The sequence below is a fragment of the Somniosus microcephalus genome, chromosome 26 (assembly GCF_052327205.1).
Source record: "Somniosus microcephalus isolate GS21.2 chromosome 26, FLI_Smic_1.0, whole genome shotgun sequence".
In the NCBI taxonomy this organism is placed as follows: domain Eukaryota; kingdom Metazoa; phylum Chordata; class Chondrichthyes; order Squaliformes; family Somniosidae; genus Somniosus; species Somniosus microcephalus.
The window spans coordinates 15,001,646-15,028,342 of record NC_141012.1 but is presented as its reverse complement, the minus strand read 5'-3'; the positions used below and the strand labels follow the sequence as shown (position 1 = coordinate 15,028,342).

The 26,697-nt window shown below is 46.6% G+C and overlaps 1 protein-coding gene across 2 annotated transcripts in view; it reads right to left on the bottom strand.

Moving 5' to 3' along the window:
* The window catches only part of LOC147100317 (serine/threonine-protein kinase SIK2-like), a 169,597-nt gene that overhangs the window by 35,015 nt on the left and 107,885 nt on the right, over nt 1-26,697 (bottom strand). The window contains exons 4-8 of one of the 2 annotated variants that reach the window (XM_085967881.1): nt 22,663-22,824; nt 6,776-6,900; nt 4,586-4,709; nt 2,817-3,037; nt 160-312 (exon numbers count right to left, since the gene is read on the bottom strand). In XM_085967881.1, coding sequence (XP_085824007.1) covers nt 160-312; nt 2,817-3,037; nt 4,586-4,709; nt 6,776-6,900; nt 22,663-22,824 — 785 coding nt within the window. The remainder of the gene's footprint in view (nt 1-159; nt 313-2,816; nt 3,038-4,585; nt 4,710-6,775; nt 6,901-22,662; nt 22,825-26,697) is intronic. The other variant, XM_085967882.1, reaches the window with a different exon arrangement.

Here is a 26,697-nt window from a genome sequence, read left to right as displayed (position 1 = left end):
CCTGCACTATTAAATCCAGTACATGAATCTATCTTAATGTAGGCTTGTGCAGCCTGCAAACCTGAGGGGCTGTAATCTTTACACAATCGTTACTTCATCCTTCACAGTGCGCGCTACTTATACAACTCACACAACAACTGGCAGTCATTACGGCATTACCTTGGCAACTGTCTGTTCAGCAATTGTGCTCGGCCGTCGCTGGCGCGCGTCAAGCCTCTGGTCTATGGGGAAACTGCTTCTGTGAGACTTGAGCCTCTCCACCAACAGATAATAGATAGCAGCAAAATGGTTATAACTCTTGTTCTGTAGAGACTGTGAAAGTGACAAAGAGAATAAAATAATATCAAAATTGAAATGGGGGGGGGGGGGCAGAATCATAATCAATGTTCCCTCTAATTTTTTTGGGAGGGTGCGCGGCCCCTTTATCGGGCTGCGCAGCCCGTTCAAATTTCCGCGCGTGCGCGGTATTTCCATCATGAAGCCGGCGAGCGGCTTGGGCGGGACCTCCAGAGCGTTGCGCGGCCGTGCAGCTTAACGGGAACGTTGATCATAATTTATGTTACAGTTTTCCCAGAGAGAAAATCAAAACTAGCACAGTGACGATTTGAGAACGTGACTTCTAGCGAATTAAAGGGGAACTCAGTGAGGTGGCCTCGTTCATTCCTCACTATTTTTCCCTCGAGTGTTTGCCGTACGTCTGTCTCCCATTCCTCTGATCAATGCACTTTTTGTGTTCACTGATTACGAGGTTGTCCAGGTCTTTTTTGCTTTCTAAGAATTATGGGCAAGTTAGGTCATCCTTGACTCATTTCCTGTGCCATCAATCTCACTGAAGTGGGCAAGGGAGGGTCAATCATCAGGCACAGCAATGAATCATCCATGACAGCATTTAACTTAATGACTTTTTTTTAAAAGAAAGGGGAAGTGTGACTACATTAATCCAAGTAACATTCTGAGAGAAACAACAAAATAACACAGTTAAGAATCTTTCTCAGCAATTGCAAGGGAACAGAACTGCTTAAAAAAATATGGAGACTTCACCAACTGGGAGTTTCATTCTCCTTCAGGAAGAGTGTAGATAATTTAGGGATTTTGCAAAGAGAATGACACAGATTAATATTGATGCTAGAATTCAGGGTTGAAACAATTCAAGGTTGGCCATTATTAAAGCCATTGCCCATTGAAATGATCAGAAGCCATGTGATACATGAAGGGTGTGATCGCAATAGAGAGGGTGCAGAGGAGATTTACGAGGATGTTGCCAGGACTGGAGAATTTTAGCGATGAGGAAAGATTGGATCGGCTGGGGTTGTTTTCTTTGGAACAGAGGAGGCTGAGGGGAAACTTGATTGAGGTGTATAAAATAACAAGGGGCCTAGATAGAGTGGATAGGAAGGACCTATTTCCCTTAGCAGAGAGGTCAATAACCAGGGGGCATAGATTTAAAGTAATTGGTAGAAGGATTAGAGGGGAGTTGAGGAGATTTTTTTTACCCAGAGGGTGGTGGGGGTCTGGAACTCACTGCCTGAAAGGGTGGTAGAGGTAGAACCCCTCACCGCATTTAAAAAGTACTTGGTTATGCACCTGAAGTGCCGTAACCTACAGGGCTGTGGACCAAGAGCTGGAAAGTGGGATTAGGCTGGATGGCTCTTTTTCAGCTGGAACAAACACGATGGGCCGAATGGCCTCCGTCAGTGCTGTACATTTCTATGATTCTATGTCTGCTTGGATAAGCCACAACGCTGTTTTATGAAGATTGAAGCAATCGGTTAACTCAGCATGTTGAGCGTGCTACTCATAAGTGCAAGACTACGGGCTCACGACGGCTAGACACTTGGACCTACTCACCTCTGGTGGTCAAGATGGAAAAGCAAGGAGGAAAGCAGGGAGGGTGAGGAGAACATACAAACTGAAATTATCTCATTTTTCCACACTTGAAACATGCCAGTCAGTCAACTACAGAGTGCCACTGAGATTCCTAGACCTGGTGTCCATGCTTCTTGTCTTCATGGGCCATATAGGTGTGTACCATGGTGCCTTGGGGAGTCCCGTACATCTTAAGTTGCTGATACTGACAGATCCTGGTGTTCTAATTTTAAAATTCTCATCCTTGTTTTCAAATCCCTCCATGGCCTCACCCCTCCTTATCTCTGTAATCTCCCCCAGCCCCTCAACTCCCCCCCCACCCCCGAGATATCTGCGCTCCTCTTGAGCATCCCTGATTATAATCGCTCAACCATTGGTGACCGTGCCTTCAGCTGCCAAGGCCCTAAAGCTCTGGAATTCCCTCCCTAAACTTCTCCGCCTCTCTACCTCTCTTTCCTCCTTTAAGATGCTCCTTAAAACCTACCTCTTTGTCTGCCCTAATATCTCTTTATGTGGCTCGGTGTCAAATTTTGTTTTATAACACTTGTGTGAAGCGCCTTGGGACATTTTACTACGTTAAAGGCGCTACATAAATACAAGTTGTCGTTGATTTAGGATTTACCCACCACTGAGGCGACAGCACTAAAGACAACCCTTTCTAGGCCAATGCAATTCAACCAGGGCAAACCAGCAAATCAGAAATAAGAGCGCCAACTGAGCTGCCTGGGATTTGAGTGAGGGCTTCATGGGGCTCAATGGGTGGGGGTGCACGCGGCATTGCCGTGGCCTAGATCATATTGGCCAGTGCAGGTTTCTAGTAGCAGATAGCATACTAGGGTTGATAAAAGGACCAAGAAAAGAAATTTACTGAAAAACTTTACTGCTGTCATTGAGAACACAGATTGAAGACAACATGACACTTGTCTCACCCAAAATATTACCCCCTTTACCTCAATGGTTTTCTGCTGGTCAATCCCCAGGCTATGCATCAGTCGTAGAACTTGTTCATTGTATTCTCCCATGGTTGATTCATTCTCATTGGCTTGAGGATACACGATTGGTCGCTGTACTGGCACCTCAGTCAGCATCCATTTGTGCTCCTTTATCTGGGCAATTGTGAGTCTTTTGGAAGGGTCTAAGACCAGCATGCGTCGAATGAGGTGTTCACAGTCTGGCAGGTAAGAAAGTCTTGATGAGTTGAGGTTACGGTCATCAATAACTGGTTCACATACTGATCAAGGTTCCTACAAACAAACATTTGTCCAATAGTTTTTTTTAAATAATAGAGAAATGTTAATCCTCTCCCAATGGCTCAGTGAGTGAATGCGCTGGCAGATATGGTACTGAGAATTACAGACAAGGGAGTTCCTCGGTTTGATGTCTGGTCTATGCTGAGACAAGTGATCTGCGCCAGTACTGCATCTGGAGTGCCACCATGGGTCTCCTAATCTCTATCAAATGATTCCTGCAGGAAAGTACACACACATGGGCAGCAGATGATGACAGGATCTGGCTCATGTGTGGTGGTCAAATAGTCTGCCACATTCACCAGCTAGGCATACACATAAGAAATAGGAGCAGGAATAGGCCATTCGGCCCCTCGAGCCTGTTCCGCCATTCAATGAGATCATGGCTGATCTGATCTTGGCCACAACTCCACTTTTCTGCCTGTTCCCCATAACCCTCGACTCCCCTGTAGTTCAAATATCTGTCTATCTGAGCCTTGAATATATTCAATGACACCCCTCCACAGCCCTCTGGGGTAGAGAATTCCAAAGATTCACGACCCTATGAGAGAAGAAATTCCTTCTCATCTTCGTCCTAAATGGCCGACTTCTTATCCTGAGACTATGGCCCCTAGTTCTAGACTCTCCAGCCAGGGGAAACATCCTCTCAGCATCTACCCTGTCAAGCCCCCTCAGAATCTTATATGTTTCAATAAGAAGATCGGCCACTTGAGTGAGCGCCATTTAGACCCGAGAGGTCCCTTGGTTTTATTTGTGTTCTGTGGCACGTTCGCTGATCTCAGCCATGGCAGCAGTGAGGGGACTAACATTTGGCCCTTAGCCTCCCATGCTGGAAAGGGGGTGAAACGACCTGGGATTCCTGCTCTTCCTCACTGCTCAGCCTGTGTTGACATCAGGCGAAAGGACCGGGGTTGGGTTCGGCCATGATGACTCACACGGTTGAATGGTCCGCCATCATTCACTGCCCAGACTCAGGCGCGAAGATGGCCCTTGGCCAGGTCCCTTAGGTCTTCAAACGGTGGGGTGGGGAGAAAGACAGGATATCCAAGCTAGAGCCACCCTCTGTGACTGAGTATAAACATGCGTGTGCTTCTGTGAAGCAGTTCCTGGCCTATCAGGATTTTCTCTCCTCTCCCGATTGTAAGCAGTGATTAACTGTGCTGCTACAGAATGCTCCATCGCCCGGGATGAGAGCTAGTGACTACGGAAAGAATTTAGCCAAGGGCGACATTTGAATTCTGGGCCTCCTCTATTTCTACAGCTGCGGAAGCATTGATAAGAGTGGAGTGTAACATCTGAATTGTTGAAAGTTTGTTAAAAGTCTAGATAAAGTGTAGAAGCCATTTTCCCATCTAAACCACACGCAGCGTCATTCAACCAAACACCGAGTCTGAGGTAAGCGTCACATTCGAAGCTCATTCCCGTCACACAGACTGCTGCTTAGCATTTTCCAGTGTTTAGTCTCTTCTCACCTTCTGACATGAAGTACGGAATTCTAAACCTGCCTTCCAGGACCCTCTGCCTCAGGATGGGAAGCGTCGGACCATCAAAGGGTAAAGCTCCACAAACCAACACATAGAGGACCACACCGAGACTCTGCAGAGACACAAGAACGGGAAGCCTTATAGAACGCTTTATACAAAATGCTTCACCTGCCCCCATTGGTTGGAAGGGGGTCGGGTTGTTCTTAGTCCAGTACTTTAGTGGGTCCACAGTACAATGCCGTCCCTAGTTCAGCACGAAGTGGAATTAAGAGAATGTCGCACTGGCGCAGTGGGGAGTTGCCCTGCTGTGATTGAGCTTGAGACACATTGCTGGGACAGAGTAGAGGAGCTTTGCTCTTTATCCGACAGTGCTGTACGTGAACTGAGAGAGCGTGACGCCGACACTGGATGCCTAAAATGAGAAAGTGCTCCACTCCCTCACACTATCGTCCCTCATCTTGATGATCACAAAATAAAGATATAAAGGTCTTCACTCATACTGATGCCCGGGGCCTTCAAAAGGAAGCTGAGGTTGTAACACAACTGTCCTGTAACTTGATAAATTTGATCCCTATGGCATGTCTTGAACTTTCTTGTCCCTGTTAAGGTCACATAATGTCACCAAGACAATTCGCTACTTATGTATTATCTTCCAGTGATACTGTCACACTCAATGACTGCTCCAACTGGTGACATGCTGTTGTATGCAATAGCTTAAGAACAAGTGAATATAAACTCGGGTCGAAGCTTCAAATATTCCAATGTCCAAGACATGCTATTTAAAAAGGCGACAGACGGAAAAACCCAGTAAATGGGCAGATCCAGACGAGAAATTAAATCTTATTCTGCACACAATTAATACTTTCTACAATTTATTTGTAGCAAAAATGAGTGGAGTATCTATTTCAAGAGATAGAAAAGTAAGTTGAAGGATATGACCTTTCACCTCTGGGGCACAGGCCCATATCCAGCCCACGTTGATGGGATGAAAGTCTCCTTTGTCTGCTGGCTGTAAGTGTCCGACTTAAAGAGAGCGAGGACAGTCTCAAGCCAGCTCCTACCACAAAATCACCAACACAAAACTGCACACAACATGGCACCAACTGGTATCCTGCCTCGGGCAGGCATCAAGATGGCTGGTATAAGGAATGGATGCAGTTGGGGGTACTACTGTATAATGACATCAGGGCTGAGGCATAACGTTGGGGTAGAGAGTTTTACTCTGTGCCAAACCATGCTGTCCCTGACGTGGAGTGCTCAATGCTGATACTAGGCCCCTGAAATAGAGGATTTCCAATCCTCAGCGCTAACAACTCTCAGCCTAATAAGTCTAAAATTTATTGATAAGTAAACAAACTTGGAAAAAAAAAACAGGAACATCAGCACTAAGGTCTCTTGGGATGTCAGTTATGGACCAGGAGAAACCATGGGCAGAGCTTCGAGACCCTATGTCACCAGGAAGGCCTCGCACTCAATGGGCGGCTTATTGGAAATCATGGGTGCGCTGCCCACGGCTCTCTGTCCATGATTTTATGAGACCCCCATGGTGGCACTGGGTCTCAGAAAGTTTTACCTCATCAACCTAAAAAATAAGGAAACAAATTTTGACCTCATTATATCCATAACCAGACTTGCAAATAAGCACTAATAAACATAATATTACATATCGGGTCAATGATAAAATTGATTAAAAAAAAATTGTTCAGGTCAGAATATTTTCAGGAACTTTACCCGACCTACATGTGTCATTATATAAACCTGTAGTAATCCAGTATGGATGAGGCAAGAGATTTTTGGCAGCGATGAAGGTGTATGTAAAGAAGTCGAATCACGCCAATCAGGAAGATCCCATGTTCTATCCCCAATCTGTGCTGAGGTAGCTGATCCCTACCAGAGCACTAGAGCGCCATTACAGTTGAGCTCAATTTGACTGGCGCTGGGAAATCAGCCAGGGGGCCCACTCTTCATTGGTATCCATTGACTCCTGTGTGGATATCTTGGGTGAGGACACTACGAGGCCTGTCCACATGAAGAATGGACACTTGGGAAGGTACCAGAGTAAGGCCGGAATCCATGGAAACAAAGTCAAGGAGTTAATAGTTTCAGAAGAGGAAGGGAATTCCATTTTTTTTCCTTTAATCTTTCAAACTATTTTTAGGGTTTAAGTGAAGTTGTTACCCAGATGTCCAGTTGTGGTCCCTCATATTGCTGTCCTTCAAAAACCTCTGGAGCTGCATAGGGTGGGCTTCCGCACCATGTGGCCAAGGGTTCTCCCGGTTTGTAGAAATTACCAAACCCAAAATCTGTTCAAACAAAAACACATAACTGGCAATGAAGCAGCCTTCATGTTATTTCTGATATCGCTATCAATCATTAAAAATCTTGTGTGGGTTGCGCACTTCCTGTCATAAACTTTACTTCCATGTTGCTTGGTGTCAAATTCTTTGTCTTGTAATACTCCTGTGACGCGCCTTGGGAGGTTTTACTGCGTTAAAGATGCTATATAAATACAAGTTGTTGTTGTTGCTGTTCCTGTTGTCATGGTTTTTGGTCACACTTTCCTATCAACATTTACCATTATAGATTGCAATGTCAACATGCAAGTTTGCTTGGTCAAGCGTCACGAATGCAGTTGCAGGCTTTTGACAGTGGTTGGCGATGTGGAGCAAGTTTCTAAAGCCTCATATTCATCAACTGACTGTGGGCAATTTACCAGTGAATTGAGCAGGGTAGAGTGAGAAGGGCAAGTTGGCTACAAGAACGTGTGAGCAGTCAAGGCACATTCTTTTTCTTTGTAGCTGCTGGTTTGTGAAACCATTCCCCAGGGAAATTCTAAAAGCTGGGAGCAGAGTCATCAGGATCAACCTAAATAAACCCAGCAACCAACAGATCACTTTTTTTGCTCTTCCTAATGATTGGGCGTCAGCTCCCCTTGGCCCTTCCCCAAGCCCTAAAGCAAATGCCTATTCTAAGCTGTAGAAGATAGCGCCCCCCCCACCCCCGGCTCACCAACATTAAAAATCTTGCTGAGCCTTGCTCTGTGAATGATCTGCGCAAGCTGGCAGATCTGGGGCACATCCCTAAACCAGATAAGCGATCAGTGCATCCAGTGTCATTCTCAGAATATAATCATTTTCTGTGTCACGAGCAAACCCCGGACTGCAACAAAAATGGTACAAGGCCGGAGTCGGTAATCTTGCATCTTTGACACTGGGCTCACTTGCTTGGAGATTAAGTTGGAAATTGTATTTTTTTTCTCTCGTATTTAATATTTTCAATCAAATTGTGTCCAATTCTGGGCACCACACTTTAGGAAGGACGTGAAGGCTTTGGAGAGGGTACAGAAGAGATTTACTAGAGTGGTTCAAGGGATGAGGGATTCCAGTTACGTGGATAGGCTGGAGAAGTTTGGAGTTTAGAAGAATGAGAGGTGATCTTATTGAAACATATAAGATTCTGAGGGGGATTGACAGGGTGGATGCTGAGAGGATGTTTCCCCTAGTGGGGGAATCTAGAACTAGGGGGCATAATTTCAGAATAAGGGGTCACCCAATTAAGACAGAGATGAGGAGGAATTTCTTCTCTCAGAGGATCGTGAATCTTTGGAATTCTCTACCCCAGAGAGCTGTGGAGGCGGAGTCACTGAATATATTCAAGGCGGAGATTGACAGACATTTGAACTACAGGGGAGTCGAGGGGTACGGGCAGAGAGCGGGAAAGTGGTGTTGAGGCCAAGATTGGATCAGCCATGATCTCATTGAATGGCGGAGCAGGCTCGAGGGGCCGACTGGCCGACTCCTGCTCCTGTTTCTTATGTTCTCCTTAGAGCAGAGAAGGCTAAGATGAGATTTGATAGGTGTTTAAAATCTTGAAGCGTTTAGACAGAGTAAATAAAGAGAGACTGTAGGGTCGATAACCAGAGGGCACAGATTTAAGGTGATTGGCAAAAGAACCAGAGGCGACATGAGGAAAAACTTTTTTATGCAACGAGTGGTTAGGATTTGGAATGCACTGCTTGATAGGGAGGAAACTGATTCAATAGTAGCTTTCGAAAGGGAATTGGAGAAATACTTGAAGGAGAAGCAATTGCAGGGATATGGGGAAAGAGCGGGGGGCAGTGTGACTAACTGGATTGCTCTTCGAAAGAGGCGGCACAGACTCGACGGGCCTTCTTCTGTGCTCTACTATTCTATGAAACTACTTTTGAGTCATACTGGGGGGAAAAACAATACTCTGAAGGAATTGTAACCTCAAGCGGACTTTTCCACAGAAGAAGCAGGAGGGTCAGTGGTTCAATCGCACCATTACAACAGTCTGATTGTTGTGCACGCCCACCCCACCCCACCCCCGCAACCATGTTTAATAGTTCAGAAGTATGCACCCAACACGTGGCACTGATCAGTGAACAGACACGATATTATTCAAAGTGCCAATGTCCGACTGTGGGTCAGGGCACAGCAATAATATTTGCACTTGCCCGACAAATGCCAAGACCCCAGCAGCCAAGATGCAAGAAAGAGGAAAACACACGTGTCCAACCGTGGCTCAGTGGGTAGCAACTCTTCCTCTGAGTCTAGAAAGTTGTGGGTTCAAGTCCCACTCCAGAGACTTGAGCACATAATCCAGGCTGACACTCCAGTGCAGTACTGAGGGAGTGCCCCACTGTTGGAGGTGCTGACTTTCAGATGTGATGTTAAACCGAGGCCCCGTCTGCCCTCTCAGACTTAAAAGGCCCCATGGCCAATATTTCGAAGAAGATCAGGTGAGTTATCCTCGGTGTCCTGGTCAATAGTTATCCCTCATGAAAAAAAAAATTATCTAGTTATTATCACATTACTGTTTGTGGGAGCTTGCTATGTGCAAATTGGCTGCTGAGTTTTCTACATTAGAACAGTGACTGCACTTCAAAAGCATTTCATTGGCTGTGAAGCACTTTGGGACATCCTGAGGTAGTGAAAAGTGTTGTGTATGTACCTTTAAGGGAATAACTGGTCTCAGACTGCAGTACCAGCAGTGACCACCCCTGTATAAAAGGCCCTAGCAGGCTTCTGTAGTTTCAGTTTCCAGGTTGTCTCCGTTCAGTAAAGACTTGTTATAATCAACTCCTGCAGCCTGTGTCTCAATTATACACGGACATAATACTGGCGACGAGTAAGAAACGAACTTACCTGCAACTCGGCAGCACCTCAGACGACGTTATTGAAGGTCGAAGCAAGAAGAAAGAAAAAAAAAAAATAATAATCCAAAGAAACTCGAGAAACGGGCGTCGACCGTGGGCAACCGCCCTCCAAATCATCGAATTGAAAAGTGCAGGAGAGACTGTCGAGAGCCAGGCTTGGTCTCCAGTCTGTGGTTTCCCAGCTAATCGGGCTGGTGGCAGGTAGTGCACTGATCCTTCCTGGGCTGCGGCGGGCTAGAGCTCGATCGGTTGGCTCTGCAATGGGGCTGGGCAGCGAGTCGGGAAGCAAAGAGAGAGAGAAAGGGTGGAGCACACAGGGCGTTACCGGTGCTTCGCAGCCGGGCAGCGTTCGGACCTAAGAAGAGGGAGGGAAGTGTCCCAGAGGGTCCGCTCCACGACGGGAACGGTTCTTCAATTAACGGAGCAAAAATTGAAGCGCGATAGAAAAATAAAAATACCGCAGAGAGCGGCGTTGGCAGCAGCGATCGGGGAGGCGCGAAGACCATAGGGCGTCGCCATTACAGGATAGTAAAATAAATATAATCGCCAGCAACAGCGTTGGCAGCAGCGGCAGGAAAGCGCGGGAGGCGCCATCTTGACTCGGCGGGGAAGAAGGAAAAGCGCGGGAGGCGCCATTTTGACCCATCGGGGACGAAGGTAAAGCGCGGGAGGCGCCATCTTAGATTTTCAAGATGCCAAAGACTGGCGATATCACTGCCTTCGATAATGCAATAGAAGACTGGACCACGTATGTGGAAAGAGTCGAGGTATATTGCGAGGCAAACGAAATAGCCGATGAGAAAAAGGCATCGGTATTGCTAAATTTAATGGGCGCAAGAACGTACGGCCTATTGCGGGACCTGATTACTCCAGCCAAACCGAAGGCGAAGAGCTTTAACGAAATTGTTGCTATCCTACAGGAACACCTAAATCCTACATCGCTGCTGATAGCAGAAAGATTTAAATTCCACAGGAGAAATCAGAATAAAAATGAGAGCAATGCTGATTACCTTACGGAACTACGCAAGCTATCAAAGCACTGCCAGTTCGGAGCAGGACTGGCAGATACCTTACGGGACAAATTTGTCTGTGGACTCCTGAGTGAAGGAACCCAGAAGAGGTTACTCTCAGAGAAAGAGCTGACGCTAGATAAGGCTTTCAGCGTGGCAGTATCGTACGAAGCAGCAGCAAGGGGAGCTGCGGAAATACAACAAAAGCCACAGGAATACGGCACCCACGAAATGACACGGGGATTTGCAAAATGTTATCGCTGCGGCAGAACAAACCATGACCAGAAGGACTGCTGGTCCAAGGGCAAAATATGCAGGCAATGCGGAAAGATGGGACACATTGCACGAGTTTGCAGGTCTGGGAAGAAGACCAACGACAACAAAAAGGCTACTAAGGAACCATACAGGAAAGTACAAAAGATGACGGCCAGTAGTTCCGAAGACCAGATGAGCGATAGTGAATCCGGGAACAAGAGACTAAGCTGTCTCAAACTTCACAACGTAATCGCAAAAGAGGATCTCCGAACTATTTGGGTCACCCTCACGATAGCAGGGTCCCAAGTCAAAATGGAATTGGATACAGGATCAGCGCTAACCGTAATTAATCGATGAGACTACGAGCGGCTATTCTCACACATACCCTTGAGAGAGACATCCATTGTCTTGAGGACGTATACGGGGCAAAAAGTATACCCCAGAGGAAAAATAAGGGTGCCTGTCAAATACAACGGCAAGAAAATACGGAAATTGTATCTCTACATTCTGCAAGATGGTGGACCACCATTATTGGGACGTGAATGGATCAGAAAGATAAGTTTAGACTGGCACTCCATTCAGGCACTGACGGTGGCTGGTAAAAAGGATGACGACGTCACTCCTGGAAAACTGTCAACAATGTTAACTGATGCCAAAGAGGTATTTCAACAAGAACTGGGCACTCTTAAAGGCGTAACCGCCTCGATAAAAATAGAGGAGAATGCAATTCCCAAGTTTTTCAAAGCAAGACCGGTACCATATGCAATTCGCCCAGCCATCGAGGCAGAGCTGGAGAATCTGGAGAATGCAGGCGTGTTATCTAAGGTAGACCGGAGCGAGTGGGCGACACCCATCGTTCCTGTCATGAAGAAAACGTTAAATAAGTCTGAGGAGCCAAGGAAGGTTCGCATCTGTGGGGACTTCAAGGTGACGGTGAACCCAGTCCTTCACACAGTACAATATCCTCTTCCAAGGATAGAAGATATCTTCGCCTCACTATCTGGAGGGAAGCGTTTTACAAAAATTGACCTAGCACAAGCATATTTGCAGATGGAGGTTGAAGAATCCTCTAGGAAGTATCTCACGATAAACACTCACAAAGGTCTTTACCAGTATAATCGACTGGTATTCGGAGTAGCATCAGCTCCGGCGATATGGCAAAGAGCGATGGAACAAGTCCTGCAAGGGATTCCGGGGACTCAGTGTTACTTAGACGACATCCTAGTGACAGGTGAAGATGACAGTGAACACCTTGCCAACCTAGAGCAGGTGCTCACTAGACTACGTGAACATGGGCTACGAGCCAATCGCCCCAAGTGCGAGTTTTTTAAGAAACAGATATCGTATTGTGGCCACCTGATTGATGAAGAGGGGTTGCATAAGTCCCCTGACAAAATTGAAGCGGTAGTTAAGGCTCCAGCGCCTGAAAATGTGTCGCAACTGAGGTCATTCCTCGGATTGGTGAATTACTACCATAAGTTTTTGCCGAATTTGTCCACAATTCTGCATCCACTGAACGCCCTACTACGAACGGGAGTAGCATGGAAATGAAGCGATGAGTGTAAGCGGGCCGTTCAGAAGAGTAAGGACCTAATCACTTCAAGAGAAGTATTGGCTCACCCATCACTATCGATAAGACTGGCGTGTGATGCGTCTCCCTACGGCATTGGGGCGGTACTGTCACATAAATTCCTTGATGGTTCAGAGAGGCCGATAGCTTTTGCGTCACGATCGTTAACATCAGCCGCGCGTAACTACGCCCAGATGTGGGGGGTGAAGAAGTTCAATCACTACCTGCACGGTCAGAAATTTACTCTACTAACTGATCATCAAACTCTCATCTCCATTTTCAACCCTCAGAAGGGCGTACCGATAATGACGGCACAACGGCTACAGAGGTGGTCCCTTTTCCTAGGGGCACACCAATATGACATCGAGTACAAAGGAACTAAACAGCATGGGAATGCTGATGGATTGTCGCGCCTACCGTTGCCGACGGTGGAAGAAGAACTGGCAGTGGATCCAGTGGAGTTATTCCACTCGACTATAGTCGAATGTCTCCCTGTGACGAATGCAAACATAGAAAAGGAAACACGAAATGACCCGACACTCTCCTGGGTCTATGATTTAACGGTGAAGGGATGGCCAACACATGGCGAACCACTGCTGCCAGCATTCTCGCCGAGAAGAGAACAGCTGTCAGTGTGCAGAGGAACCTTGATGTGTGGATCCAGAGTAGTAATTCCACCCAAATTTAAGGATAGAGTGCTCAATGAGCTTCATGAGGGTCATCTGGGAGGGGTAAAAATGAAGAACTTAGCCAGAGCGTTTGTGTGGTGGCCGGGAATTGATAGAGAAATCGAAGAGATGACCAAGAGCTGTACAGGATGCCAGAAGGTCCAAAACACCCCACCACAAGCCCCTCTACATCCATGGGAGTGGCCCTCATCTCCATGGCAAAGGGTGCACATTGATTTTGCTGGTCCCTTTATGGACTCGATGTTTTTAATTGCGGTGGATGCACATTCAAAGTGGCCAGAGGTAATAAAAATGTCCTCAACCACCACAGAAAAAACTATCACAGTCTTACGAACCATATTCGCCAGGAATGGGCTGCCTGAACAGATTTGCTCTGACAATGGACCACAGTTTGTGTCTGAAGAGTTCCGGAGGTTCTTAAAGAACAATGGTGTTAAGCATTACACATCCGCCCCATATCATCCAGCCACTAATTTTTGGCCGAGAGGTTTGTTCAAACATTCAAGAAGGCTATCAAGGCAATGTGTAATGAAGATATACCCCTACAACACAAGGTGGATAATTTCTTGTTTGCCTACCGGAATGCGACACATGCGGTTACCAACCAAACTCCAGCCATGATGTTCTTCAATCGAAGACTACGATGCCGCTTGGATTTGGTTAAGTCAAACGTCCGAAGAGATGTGGAGAACAGACAGTTTCAGAATATGAATGAAAGGCCGACCAGGAGTTTTAAGATAGGTCAACCAGTTTTGCCCCGGGACTACCGCACAGAGAAATGGCAGCCAGGAACGAGCTGTACACGGCAAGGACCTCTAATGTATACCGTGGACGTTGGAGAGAACATTGTAAGACGCCATGCTGACCAGATTCTAGAGTCACTGGAAAACGTCAACTCCACACCACGATCTGATACACCTGGCGATGAAACCGAAGTACCAATTGCATCTACCGCAGAATCGGTGATATTGGAAGCAGACGAACCAAACAACGACATTGATCCCGACGCAACCTTGCCAGAAGAACCTGATATCCCAAAGAGGCGTTATCCAGACAGAATCAGGAAGCCTCCTCAAAGACTGAACTTATAATTGCTTAACTTCAACCAATGTATCTAGCAACCGTAATTGTAATTGTAATTAGTTATTATTTAGTTGTTAAATGAATGTTATGTACTGTTTATCTAAAAGGGGAGGAATTGTTGTGTATGTACCTTTAAGGGAATAACTGGTCTCAGACTGCAGTACCGGCAGTGACCACCCCTGTATAAAAGGCCCTAGCAGGCTTCTGTAGTTTCAGTTTCCAGGTTGTCTCCATTCAGTAAAGACTTGTTATAATCAACTCCTGCAGTCCGTGTCTCAATTATACACGGACATAATAAAAAGCACTATATAAATGCAAGTCTTTCTTTCTATGCTTGTATTGATATTGTGCCTCATCACATCATCGAATGAATGTCAATAGAATGGACCGAGTGTTGTTATGATACCAAGTAGGCTGCCATTCAAGTAATGGGATGAATGGCTGGTTAATCTTTTATTTTGTGTGGGGAGGGGGTGAGACGGTGTTACTGGTTGTGGGAGTAATGTTAACCAGGACACCAGGAGAATTCCCCGCAACTCACAATGCTGCACTGGTAACGTAACAGCCTGCAGCATGGAACATGGAACAAGAAAAGGCCTTCGATCAGCAAACCTGTTCCATCACAGGCCTCGGATAATCTGCTTCATCGTGGAGAGGGTCCACGTGCACTCACCTCCCCCCACCATCCCCGCAATTCCCTTAAATCAAGCCTCATACGATCACATCCCACGTTCTTCAGCCTCTTCTGACAACCTCCATATCCACAGATGGCTTTTTCAAGAAAATACCTTGAGGTTAAAAACAGGCACAGACACAAAAAAATGGCTGGATATTGGTCTCTGATCATGAAAACAGATACCTGTACCTCCAGCAGAGTTGACTGTGCAGTCAGCACGCGCTCCCTGCCCGCCATATTGGATGCTTAGGCGCCTGTTTTGCACCCGAAGGATGGGCAAGTTCTATCGTATCACTAGGCCCGCGTGTCTGTGAGTCTCCTCAGGCCCACAAGTTGCATAAATCAGCGCAACAGAACCCGTATGGCGGGGGGGGAGGGGGGTTAAAAATTTAGTGTTAAGCTACTGAAAAAAAGAGTTTTTGTAACATATATTGGTTTAAAAAGTGCTTTTGCAGAACATGCAATAAAGTCGAGGAATGGGATGAAACATGCAACATTATTGTTGTGCTTTGCAAACAAAGATAAACGGTGCTCCCTCTGTCACAGCAGTTGTGAGGCCATTGTACAAAATAGTATCAAAAACTTCTACCTGCATATTAAAAGGACACCTGAACTCCTAACCACAGCGTTTTCACAGAGGCATGGTTACTTGATTTAATCAGTGAATTATTTAACAGAGGCGATTTCATTCAGAAACAGCCTCATTAGGAAGGTCCGTGGAGATACCAGGGGCAGGATTTTCATTGAGCCGTGGAGTCGGGATTGGAGGCGTGGGGGGGGGGTTAAAATCCCAAAATCGGGGGTCCCGACCCCATCCCGCACCCAAACCCGCCTCCATGCCAGTTTCAAAGGAGGCGGGTACCCGCCCCGCACTGGAACCCGCCTACCTGAGGCGGGAAGGGATTAGTGCCAATTAACTGCCTGTTAACAGGCAGTTTTTAGCCTAATCCCAATTTTAATGCTGAAGTGTGGGATTCCCGACAGCTCCAAACCACGCCAAGTTAGAGGAGGCAGACCATCGGGCTGAAGGACTTGGAGGGGTCGAGATGTCAGTGTTCAGGTGAGTGATGTATGCATGAATGCAAAGGTAAGTGTGTTTGGTGTGTCTAAAGTGTTTAAAGAAGTTTAAATTACCTTTTCAGCCTTCCTTCCTTCCTTTAGGTCTCGGGAGTCCCTCATCTCACCAGCACAGAAAGCAGAATGGCTGTGAACTGTCAAAAGTGACAGCCTTCAGCTTTCTGTGCAGGAGAGATTTCTAACTGAGTCTGTGGCGAAGGACTCAGGTTAGAAGTAAGACTGTCAGTGTTTGACAGCTTCAAACAGCTGTGAAATGCTGATATTTCATCTGTCAAAAGGTCTTGACAGATGAAATTTCAGTCTGTGATGTCACCTGTTGCTGGGTGGCCCTTAATTGGCCTGCTGAGCCCGCTGGGCAGGCTCAACAAGGTCAATCAAGTTAAATTCACGTGGATTGGCCACATCTCGATGGAGGCGGGACTACAACCCCGAAAGTTGTAGTCCCGCCTCCAACCCGACTCCTGAATGAAAATCCTGCCCCAGGCCTCAGAAAGGTCTCCCACTAGGTGCGTGGCCTTCAGTGTTTAAGGCTGCTGTAACTGGGGCCAGCGTTGGAGATTACTGAGGCTGGGGTTGTTTTCTTTGAAACAGGGGAGGCTGGGGGGAGTTTTAATTGAGGTGTATAAAATTATGAGGGGCCCAGATAGAGTGGATAGGAAGGACCTATTTCCCTTAGCAGAGAGGTCAATAACCAGGGGGCATAGATTTAAAGTAACTGGTAGAAGGATTAGAGGGGAGTGGAGGAGAAATGTTTTCACCCAGAGGGTGGTGGGGGTCTGGAACTCACTGCCTGAAAGTGTGGTGGAGGCAGAAGCCCTCATCGCATTTAAAAAGTACTTGGAAATGCACTTGAAGTGCCGTAACCTACAGGGCTACGGACCAAGAGCTGGAAAGTGGAATTAGGCTGGCGAGCTCTTTTTCGGCCAGCATAGACACGATGGGCTGAATGGTCTCCATCTGTTCCATAAATTTCTATGATTCTATGATTACTGCTCCTTATGTCTGCTTAATAGCTCTGATACTGTGAAAGAGGAACTCAACTTCAGGTCAAACCTTTATAGCTGGGACAGTAATCTAAATATTTTTAAACAACACATACTAAAGAACTGTGTTTTTTCTTAAATATAAGCAGGCTTGCTTTCAAAATCTCCACACGGTTCCATTAGCTTAATGAAAAGTCGAAGTTAAATGCTTCATTAAATAGAGAAAAAAATAACTCCGCTTGTTTGAATTTGTTCTTGTTTTTAATATCCAAAGTCACTGATCACAGGCTCCTTCAATAACTGCTGGGAGGTCAGCGAGTGACCTGAGGAGACTTCCACCGCCTGCAAGCTCCCCTCCGAGTCACACACCATCCTGACTTGGAAATATTATCGGCCGTTCCTTCAATGTCGCTGGGTCAAAATCCTGGAACTCTCTCCCTAAACAGCACTGCAGGAGTAACTTCCCCTTGTGAACTGCAGCGGTTCAAGAAGGCGGCTCACCGCCACCACCTTCTCAAGGGCAACTAGGGTTGGGCAGTAAATGCTGGGCCTTGCCAGCGACGCCCACATCCCAGGAATGAATGAATAACATTTTTGAAAAGTTGCTTGGAACAGGGCCCTTCCTGCCTTCTTTGCTGGCATACTGAAGGACGTTTGTTATGACCAAGTTGGAAAGCATGGCCCAGTGAAGAAGGAAGCTGAAGACACAATCCAGACTCACTGGCCCAGTACCCACAAACATCCTGCAACAGGACCCACCGCTCGATGAGAAGCCTCTTTTACAGTTGGCACCAGACCTCCTGTTCGCTCAAACGATCACAATGACTTTTCCTTTAAAACTCTAAACCAGACTAATCTGCACGTAAAAGAATGAAGAGAAATTCCATTCCTTTTCTGGCTAACTGCCTCAAAAGACTGACATCAGCAAGGACTCTGAGACAATTAAAAACCACATATGCTGTGGCACAACAATTTGGCTACTTAGCTAATCTTTGACCTGTTGGCTAACCGTCGCTTAAAACTGCGTGGAACGTTTTCTAAAAAAAAAATCCACCGCAAAATATAACAAGGCTTCGAGAGTTTTACTTTCTTTTTACATGACCTTGACTCTTTTACAGTGGAAACTATACACACTCCTCCCCCCTCCCCCCACCTCCCGAACCCCTCCTCCCACATCAGAACTACATTTTAAGTGAGAGAATTTATTCAACTCAGCTGCTGACAAGAGGAATAGATAGGAGCCCATGGTTGTGAACTAATTGTCTGAGCTGACCCCACTTCATGAGCAGCATACTGATCAGCAGCGTTTGACGTCAATTCCCCTCTGTTGTCCACCGGCTAGGAAAAGCTATCACGGAGACTGCTTCAGAATAAAAGACACCGCAGCTCACAGCAGACATTAAATGCACTCCTGTCACAGGACAGGGTGGGCTTTCCTTGCCCGCTCCCCCCCCCCACTCCACCCCACCTTCCCCTTGTACCATCTTTCCCCTCAAATTGACCTTGGGTTACGAGGGGTTCATGGGTGGATCCCAGTTTTGGCAGTTCCCCCCTCCCCTCCCCTCCCCTCCCCCCACACTAAGCAAAATGACTTGGGATTGTCATGGGACTTCTAGATGTGAAGTGGGAGAATGATGTTTGCCAAAAAGAATCCTTTTCATCTTCCAGTCAGCAGTTCATCTGTCACAAAACCAAGGGAAAAAATGCCCAGAAACCCTTCCCCAAGCACTTAATAAGAGAGATTTGCAAAGCAATGGGATAACAGATAAATCTGTGTTTGTCTCTCTCTCTCTCAAGGCACTTAACCCCATAACTGCTGTGCAAGACTAGAGCACGAGTTTATACGGTTGTTTTTAGCTGGCACTGAATATGAGCTGATAGCAACAGACTTTAAAAGGTTTTTTTTACACAAAGGCATTTTAATTTAGGCACAAATGGATTGTATTTATGACTCTAATGTTCCCAAATTCAGGAGAGACTGAATGATTGAAGGAGACAGAGAGGGCGATTAACAGGATTGGCATTTACTCAAGTTTAGCAAGATAATGGACTACATTTGTATTATCGGTTATCAATCATACACAGATCCCGCATTTTATTTATGAGGCTGCTTCACTCAGTACCTGCCCATTTAAACAGCCATTTCTCTCTTCTCTCTTGCCTCCACTACCTAGCCTTGAATCTGGACGTAAATCATTAATCCAACAGAGTGGTTTCCAGGACAAAGATTGAGCAGGTCCTCCGGCTGCTCGAGAATTCCTCAGAAAATTCAATAAGCCTCACTGTCGGTCCCAGCGATTGTTCAGTGGGGAAATCGCACTGCCTGAGGTGAGCCTGGACCAGACAAACTGGGATAGTCTCGGGTTCGATCCCTGATCTGTACTGAGCTGACTGGTCTCAGCCAGCGCGGTAGGGAAAGGACCTTACTGGAAAGCGCGTCAGGCGAGGGAGGACAAGATTGGCCTCAGTCTGATGCCCCACACAGTCGAATAGCTCACGATGCAGGATTGCAGATGGTCGCTTGAGCAAGGCACCGGAGGACACTCAGCTCCGGTGGAACCACATGCCAACAAGATTCAGCGTCTTCGAAAGAGGAAGGCGGGGAAAACAGAAAGGTTTTTTTTTAATGCCTCACCGTCTTGCTTGTTGCTTTCTAACCTGCACATCCAAAATAATCCCCCCCCCCCCCCACCGCCCCCTCCACTCTCCCTCTTCCCCATTATGTGAACCGGCCCAATTAAAACAGATAGAACACGAGATTCACAAACTGCACGTCACCTTCCTGAGATTTAAACCGTTCCAGATTATTTCTCTCTGCTTTTAACGTTCGGCCCCAGTGCTCAAATCAAAGGGGAATAATCTGGAGCTGTGCAGCCCTTGGAAGTGGAAGGCAGTCCGCTTAACGCTGTAACTGGAGATGCCTTTGAAGTGGCGAATGAAAGCACAGTTCACACCACTGACCTTTCTTTGCATAAAGGTCTCAGGCAACGGTCTTGGAAAATGCCTTTCAAGTGTGAAAGTGCATGAGTGAAATTCACGTGAATTTTAACGGGGGTAGAGTGGGGAGTGGAAAGGGGCCAAGGAGGAGATTCCTCCTGGAAGGCTAAACATTGATCATTGAATCTTACAGCACAGGAGGAGGCCATTCGGCCCGCCGTGCCTGTGCCGGCTCTCTGAAACGGCCATCCAATTAGTCCCACTCCTCCTGCTCTTTCCCCACAGCCCTGCAAATTTCTCCTTTGCTAATATTTATCCAACTCCCTTTTGAAAGTTACTATTGAATCTGCTTCCACCGCCCTTTCAGGAAGTGAATTCCAGATCACAATTCGCTGTGTAAAAAATTCCTCCTCAGTTTCCCCCCTGGGTATTTTGCCAATTACCTTAAATCTGTGTGCTCCGATTACCACCCCTCCTGCCAATGGAAACAGTTTCTTCCTATCTACTCTATCAAAACCCCTCATAATTTTGAACACCACTATTCAATCTCCTCTTAACCTTCTCTGCTCTAATGAGACCAATCTCTGATATAGAAAATAAACCATTTTGTTTAAATGTCACCATTTTAGAAAGTTTCTTGGGCAGCACACCCGATGGTTTAGTTGGTGAACACACTGCCCAGTGCGTTGTCCAGGCCAGTAAAGACCCACATTTCATCCCTGGTCTGCATTGGCTTAATTGATCTCAACTGGGGCATGTCATTACAATGAAATGCTGGAATTATCCTCAGTTCTCCTGAATGAGGGGCAAAAGTCAGACAAAACTCCCACTCCCGATCACCATCTGCTGGAAAGTACTTGTGTGTGGGTGTTGAGTAAGGACAGGTTCAGGCTGTGATGCCTTCCAAAGGTGAATAGCCTGCTGACACTCGCTGTTTAGGCCCCAATCATGCGGAATTGCTACTAGGCTGAGGTGTCGGAGAGCAGCTAGTCGCCCTGGAGCCCCGGCCCAGGACGAGTCAGGGACGTCAGGAGAGGAAACTGGAAAGGGGACCAATTAACTTTGGGGACAGGGAACAAAGATGGCATTACGATGTGTCAGCCGTGGCTCAGTGGGTAGCCCAGCTTGTCTCCGAGTCAGTGAATGGTTGTGGGTTCAAGTCCCACTCCAGAGACTTGAGCACAAAAATCTAGGCTGACACTCACAGTGCAGTGCTGAGGAAGTGCTGCACTGTCAGAGGTGCCGTCTTTCAGATGAGACGTTAAACCAAGTGTCCTCTCAGGTGGACGTAAAAGATCCCATGGCATTACTTTTAGCTTACTGTGCGCAAACTGACTGCCGAGTTTCCTACATTACAAAAGTGGCTACACTTCACAAAAGCACTTAATTGGCTGTAAAGCACTTTGGGACGTCTGGTGGTCGTGAAAGGCGCCATATAAATGCAAGTCTTTAGTTTCTTTCCAAAGCGACATTACAGAGAGCAGGTCAAAAATGTGTTTTTGTCCCAGTACGTCCTACTCACCTACTGACAACCAGCTATTAGTCATTTAAATATATTAAGCCTGAAACGATTGCGCTGTCATCTATCAGTTCTAGCGAGACATCTGCTCAAACAGGGCCGAGAGGGACCGTGCGGTGCAGCCCAGGGCATGTCGTATCAATAATGTCAAGCTGTAGGTACAAGCCTGCAGAAGGCCCCAAGCCTCAGCTGTGCCATTTTGGGGAGGTGCCAACTGGAGGAGTTGGGCAGGGGGCAGAGGAAAGACTATTAAGCTGCAAATAAATGGGGTGGAGAGAAAAAGAGGCAGTTGGCACATTCCAAATAGCACTGAACAGCGTATTGTCCCTTGTACCTATCAAACATAAAGTGATGAGAACACGATAGCGATCAGCTCTGCTTCCCCACCACCCCCCGCCCGCCACTGCTGAATTGGTAGCTTCACAAGTAGAATCACAACTTGGAGAGAGATACCTGGGATGTGAGGGTTCTCCTATGAGGAGAGATTGAGTAGAATGGGCCTATACTCGCTGGAGTTTAGAAGAATGTGAGGTGATCTCATTAAAACATATAAGATTCTGAGGGGGATTGACAGGGTAGATACTGAGAGGCTGTTTTCCCCTGGCTGGGGAGTCTAGAACTAGGGGAAACAGTCTCAGGATAAGGGGTCAGCCATTTAAGACTGAGATGAGGAGGAATTTCTTCACTCAGAGGGCTGTGAATCTTTGGAATTCTCTAACACAGAGGGCTGTGGATGCTGAGCAGTTGAGTATATTCAAGGCTGAGATCGATAGATTTTTGGACTCTCAGAGAATCAAGGGATATGGGGATTGGGCGGGAAAGTGGAGTTGAGGTCAAAGATCAGCCATGATCTTATTGAATGGCCGAACAGGCTCGAAGGGCCACATGGCCTACTCCTGCTCCTAATTCTTATGTTCTGATATGTGTGTGTGTGGGTGGGGGGACGGGACATGGTGGGTTATCTCAGTTGACTACACTCTCTCTGGCAATAAGCCAGTGAACAGAATGTTCTCAGCCTCCTGTTAGACTTTGCAGGTACGTGTTTATATAAACCAATCTCCTCAGATCTCACTCTCTCAGTACGTACCCGCTATTTTAATATTCATATTGCTGTCTAACAGAAGGTTCTCGGCCTTCAGATCCCGGTGGACGATTTTCCGGTTGTGGCAATATTCCACTGCCGACAGGATTTGCCAGAACTTGCGCCTCGCCTCCAGCTCACTCAGCCGGCCGTGGTTTGCCAGGTAATCTGAAATTCGAAGAAAGAAAATTGTTACTGGGTTTCTATAAAAACAGCGGGGGAGACTCTTAAGTTTAACAGCGCATCGCAGATCAATGCAGGCGTTGTGTCACTCAAGGCACACAGTAAAAGGAACGGTGGGGCCAAGGGAAGAACAATCTTGGACTGAAAGCTGGTGGAGAAATCCCATCTTCGCGCAGGTGGTCACTACCCTACAAACCTATTTATTTTATAAATTGAGACATCTGGGCAAAGGGCCAAACAAAGCCCATCATGCAGGAAAAGCTGCAACAACACAGAGAGAGCATGAGCTAAATCATGAAGAGGTGACTGCAAGCTGTGGCTTTAAAAGCCTGCGGCTTGTAGGGAGTTACAGCAATTTTGACGCCCTGGACAACAATAAGTTAAGAGCAGGACACACTGTGATGAGTCTTGATTTCAAAGCAGTGAAGGTATAGAATGTAGGAAGGGTAAATGGGACAGCATAATTGATTTAACAAGAACAAGAAAGGGAAATTCAAAGGAACACTGACCACAGCAGTATTAACAAGAGACAGAGAGAAATACAGATAGAGACAGAGAGAGAGATACAGAGAGATAGAGAGATACAGAGTGAGAGATAGAGAGAGCGAGAGAGATAAAGCGAGACATACCGAGAGAGCTAGAGAGAGAGAAACAGAGAGAGAGATAGAGATAAAGAGAGAGAGATAGAGATAAAGAGAGAGATAGAGTAGAGAGATAAAGAGAGAGATAGAGATAAAGATAAAGAGAGAGATAGAGATACAGAGATAAAGAAAGAGAGTTAGAGAGAAAGAGTGAGATAGAGAGAGATTTACAGAGATAAAGAGAGAGAGAAAGAGAGATACAGAGAGAGATAAAGAGAGAGGGAGATACAGAGAGAGAGATAGAGAGATAGATACAGGAGAGAAATAGAGACAGTGAGAAAGATAAAGCGAGAAAGCGAGAGATACAGAGAGAGATAAAGAGATACAGAGACAGAGGGGGTTTGCCTAACAGATGACAAGATTTTTCTTGTATACTTCTTGTAGGTTAGAAAACTGACTAAATGATTTTGATATTTAAACACCTAGAGAGACAGTGTTATGTTTTCTGCCAACTAGTGTTATAATTAAAACTTGTGAAAAATAAAAATCTCGCACAGACAAATTAATTATTACTAAACATTTATCAGTTCCACACCACATTCTAGGATTATCTTACAGATTCCAGGGGAACGGCTCACTCTCAGAAAAAATTCAACAGCACAGCTCATGCAAAAATTACTTTCAGCCTTATTACGGTGCATTTACACGACAGACTTAGCGATCTGCACTTTGCACCAGTGCTAAACTTGTACAGTGTAAATGCAGAGTGACTGCTGGCACCAACCGAGCGAGGGGGCCTTCTTCACTTCATTCGCGTTGGGGCACTATAACTGTAGTGACGGTACAAAGAGAACACTACAGTTGTAGTGTAAATTCACCCTTGTATTAACACTTCACAGAGCTGTTTATCGCTACTTTAAAATCAGGCGCTCAGATCTTCCTGTATGTGTTAGAACTCAGGCGAGACTTCTCTTACAGTGTGTGGGAAGGAGTCACAAGAAGCCAGTCTCAAAATAAAGCTCAATACATCTTATGTGCAGTTTTATTAAATTATAACTGCAGTTCAGATCACTGCGCATCCCAGTTTATATTACCATACATCCCAGTTTATAGCATTGCATACTGTAGTTTCTATCACTGCGTACCCCAAATATCCCACAGACAATAAAGCAAATATAACGGTACCTTATTGTCAACCGTGACTCAGTTGGTAGCACCCTCGCCACTGAGTCAGAAAGGGTTGTGGGTTCAAGTTCCCATTCCAGAGACTTAAGCACAAAAATCTAGGCTGACACAACAGTGCAGTACTGATGGAGTGTTGCACTATCAGAGGTGCCGTCTTTCGGATGAGTAGTTAAACCGAGGCCCCGTCTGCTCCCTCAGGTGGACGTAAAAGATCCCAGGGCATTATTTCTAAGAAGAGCAGGGGGAGTTATCCCCGGTGTCCTGGCCAATATTAATCCCTCAATCAACATCACTAAAACAGATTATCTGGTCATTATCACGTTGCTGTTTGTGGGAGCTTGCTGTGCGCAATTTGGCTGCCGTATTTCCTACATTATAACAGTGACTACACTTCAAAAGTACTTCATTGGCTGTGAAGTGCTTTGGGAGGTCCGGTGGTTGTGAAAAGCGCTGTAGAAATGCAAGGCTTTCTTTTATTGAATGCAGTTATAATGATCAGGAGGAATACAAGTGCCCCACATCTCTGCCATAGTGAGAAAGTGGAAAAATTTATGTGAATTGAGGAGGAGGGGGGCCAGAGAGAGAACATTTGAGATATCCCAGTACCACAGTCACTCACCATCTAGAGGCCAGCTCAGGAGAGACACTGGGAACCTGCCTGCCCTCTGCTTCAGGGAGTGCAGCAGGCTTCAAAATCAGCAAAAAGATAGATGGATAAGAATGGAAACTGAGGGTCAGGTCAGGAAAGGATGAAAGAGAAAATAAACAACAAATAATTATCCCCCCCCTGCCAAAAATATGTTGAAGTGGATCATCCCCTCCTTTATAGGGTGGGTGGGGGGGGGGGGGGGGGAAGGCGGCAGGTGATGATCTGACGATCATAGAATAACGCCGCATAGGAGACCATTCGGCCCATCGTGCTTGTCCCAGCTCTTTAAAGAGCTATTCAATTAGTCCCACTCCCCTGCTCATTGTCCATAGCCCTGCACATTTTTCCTTTTTAAGTACATATCCAATTCCCCTTTGAAAGTTATTATTGATTCTGCTTCCACCGCCCTTTCAGGCAGGGCATTCCAGACCGCAACAACTCTGTGTAAAAACATTTCTCCTCATCTCCTCTTCGGTTCTTATGCTAATTATCTTAAATCTGTGTCCTCTGGTTACCGACCCTCCTGCCAGTGGAAACAGTTTCTCCTTATTTACTCCAGCAAAATCATAATTTTGAACACCTCTACTAAAACTCGTCTTAACCTTCTCTGTTCTAAGGAGAACAATCCCAGAAGATACTATGGTGCAGGCAACTCTCCCCCTTTTGACAGTCTCCCAGCTGGTCACATGGCCCATATTCATGTATTCCACTTCACCGCATTCAGTGTGCCAGTGCAGCCTTCGGTCACCTGAGGAAGAGAGTGTTTGAAGACCAGGACCTCAAACCCGGCACTAAGCCCATGGTCTACAGAGCAGCAGTGATACCCGCCCTGCTGTATGCCTCAGAGAAATGGACCATGTACAGCAGGCACCTCAAAGCACTGGAGGGGTACCACCAACGCTGCCTCCGCACGATCCTGCAAATCCATTGGCAGGATAGGCTCACCAACGTCAGTGTTTTGGCTCAGGCCAATATCCCCATCATCGAAGCTTTGACCACGCTCAATCAGCTCCGGGTCACATTGTCCGCATGCCCGATACGAGACTCCCAAAACAAGTGCTCTACCCGGAGCTCCGGCACGGCAAGAGAGCCCCAGGTGGGCAGAGGAAACGCTTCAAGGACACCCTCAAAGCCTCCTTGAAAAAGTGTAACATCCCCACCGACACCTGGGAATCCCTGGCCCAAGACCGCACAAAGTGGAGGAGAAGCATCCGGGAAGGCGCCGAACATTTCGAGTCTCTTTGCCGGGAGCAAGCGGAAGTCAAGCGCAGGCAGCGCATGTCAACCCAAGCACCCCCACCCACCCGCCCCTTCAACCACCGTCTGCCCCACCAGTGACAGAGACTGTCGGTCCCGCATTGGACTCATCAGTCACCTGAGAACTCATTTTTAATGTGGAAGCAAGTCATCCTTGGTTCCGAGGGACTGCCTAAGAAGAAGATT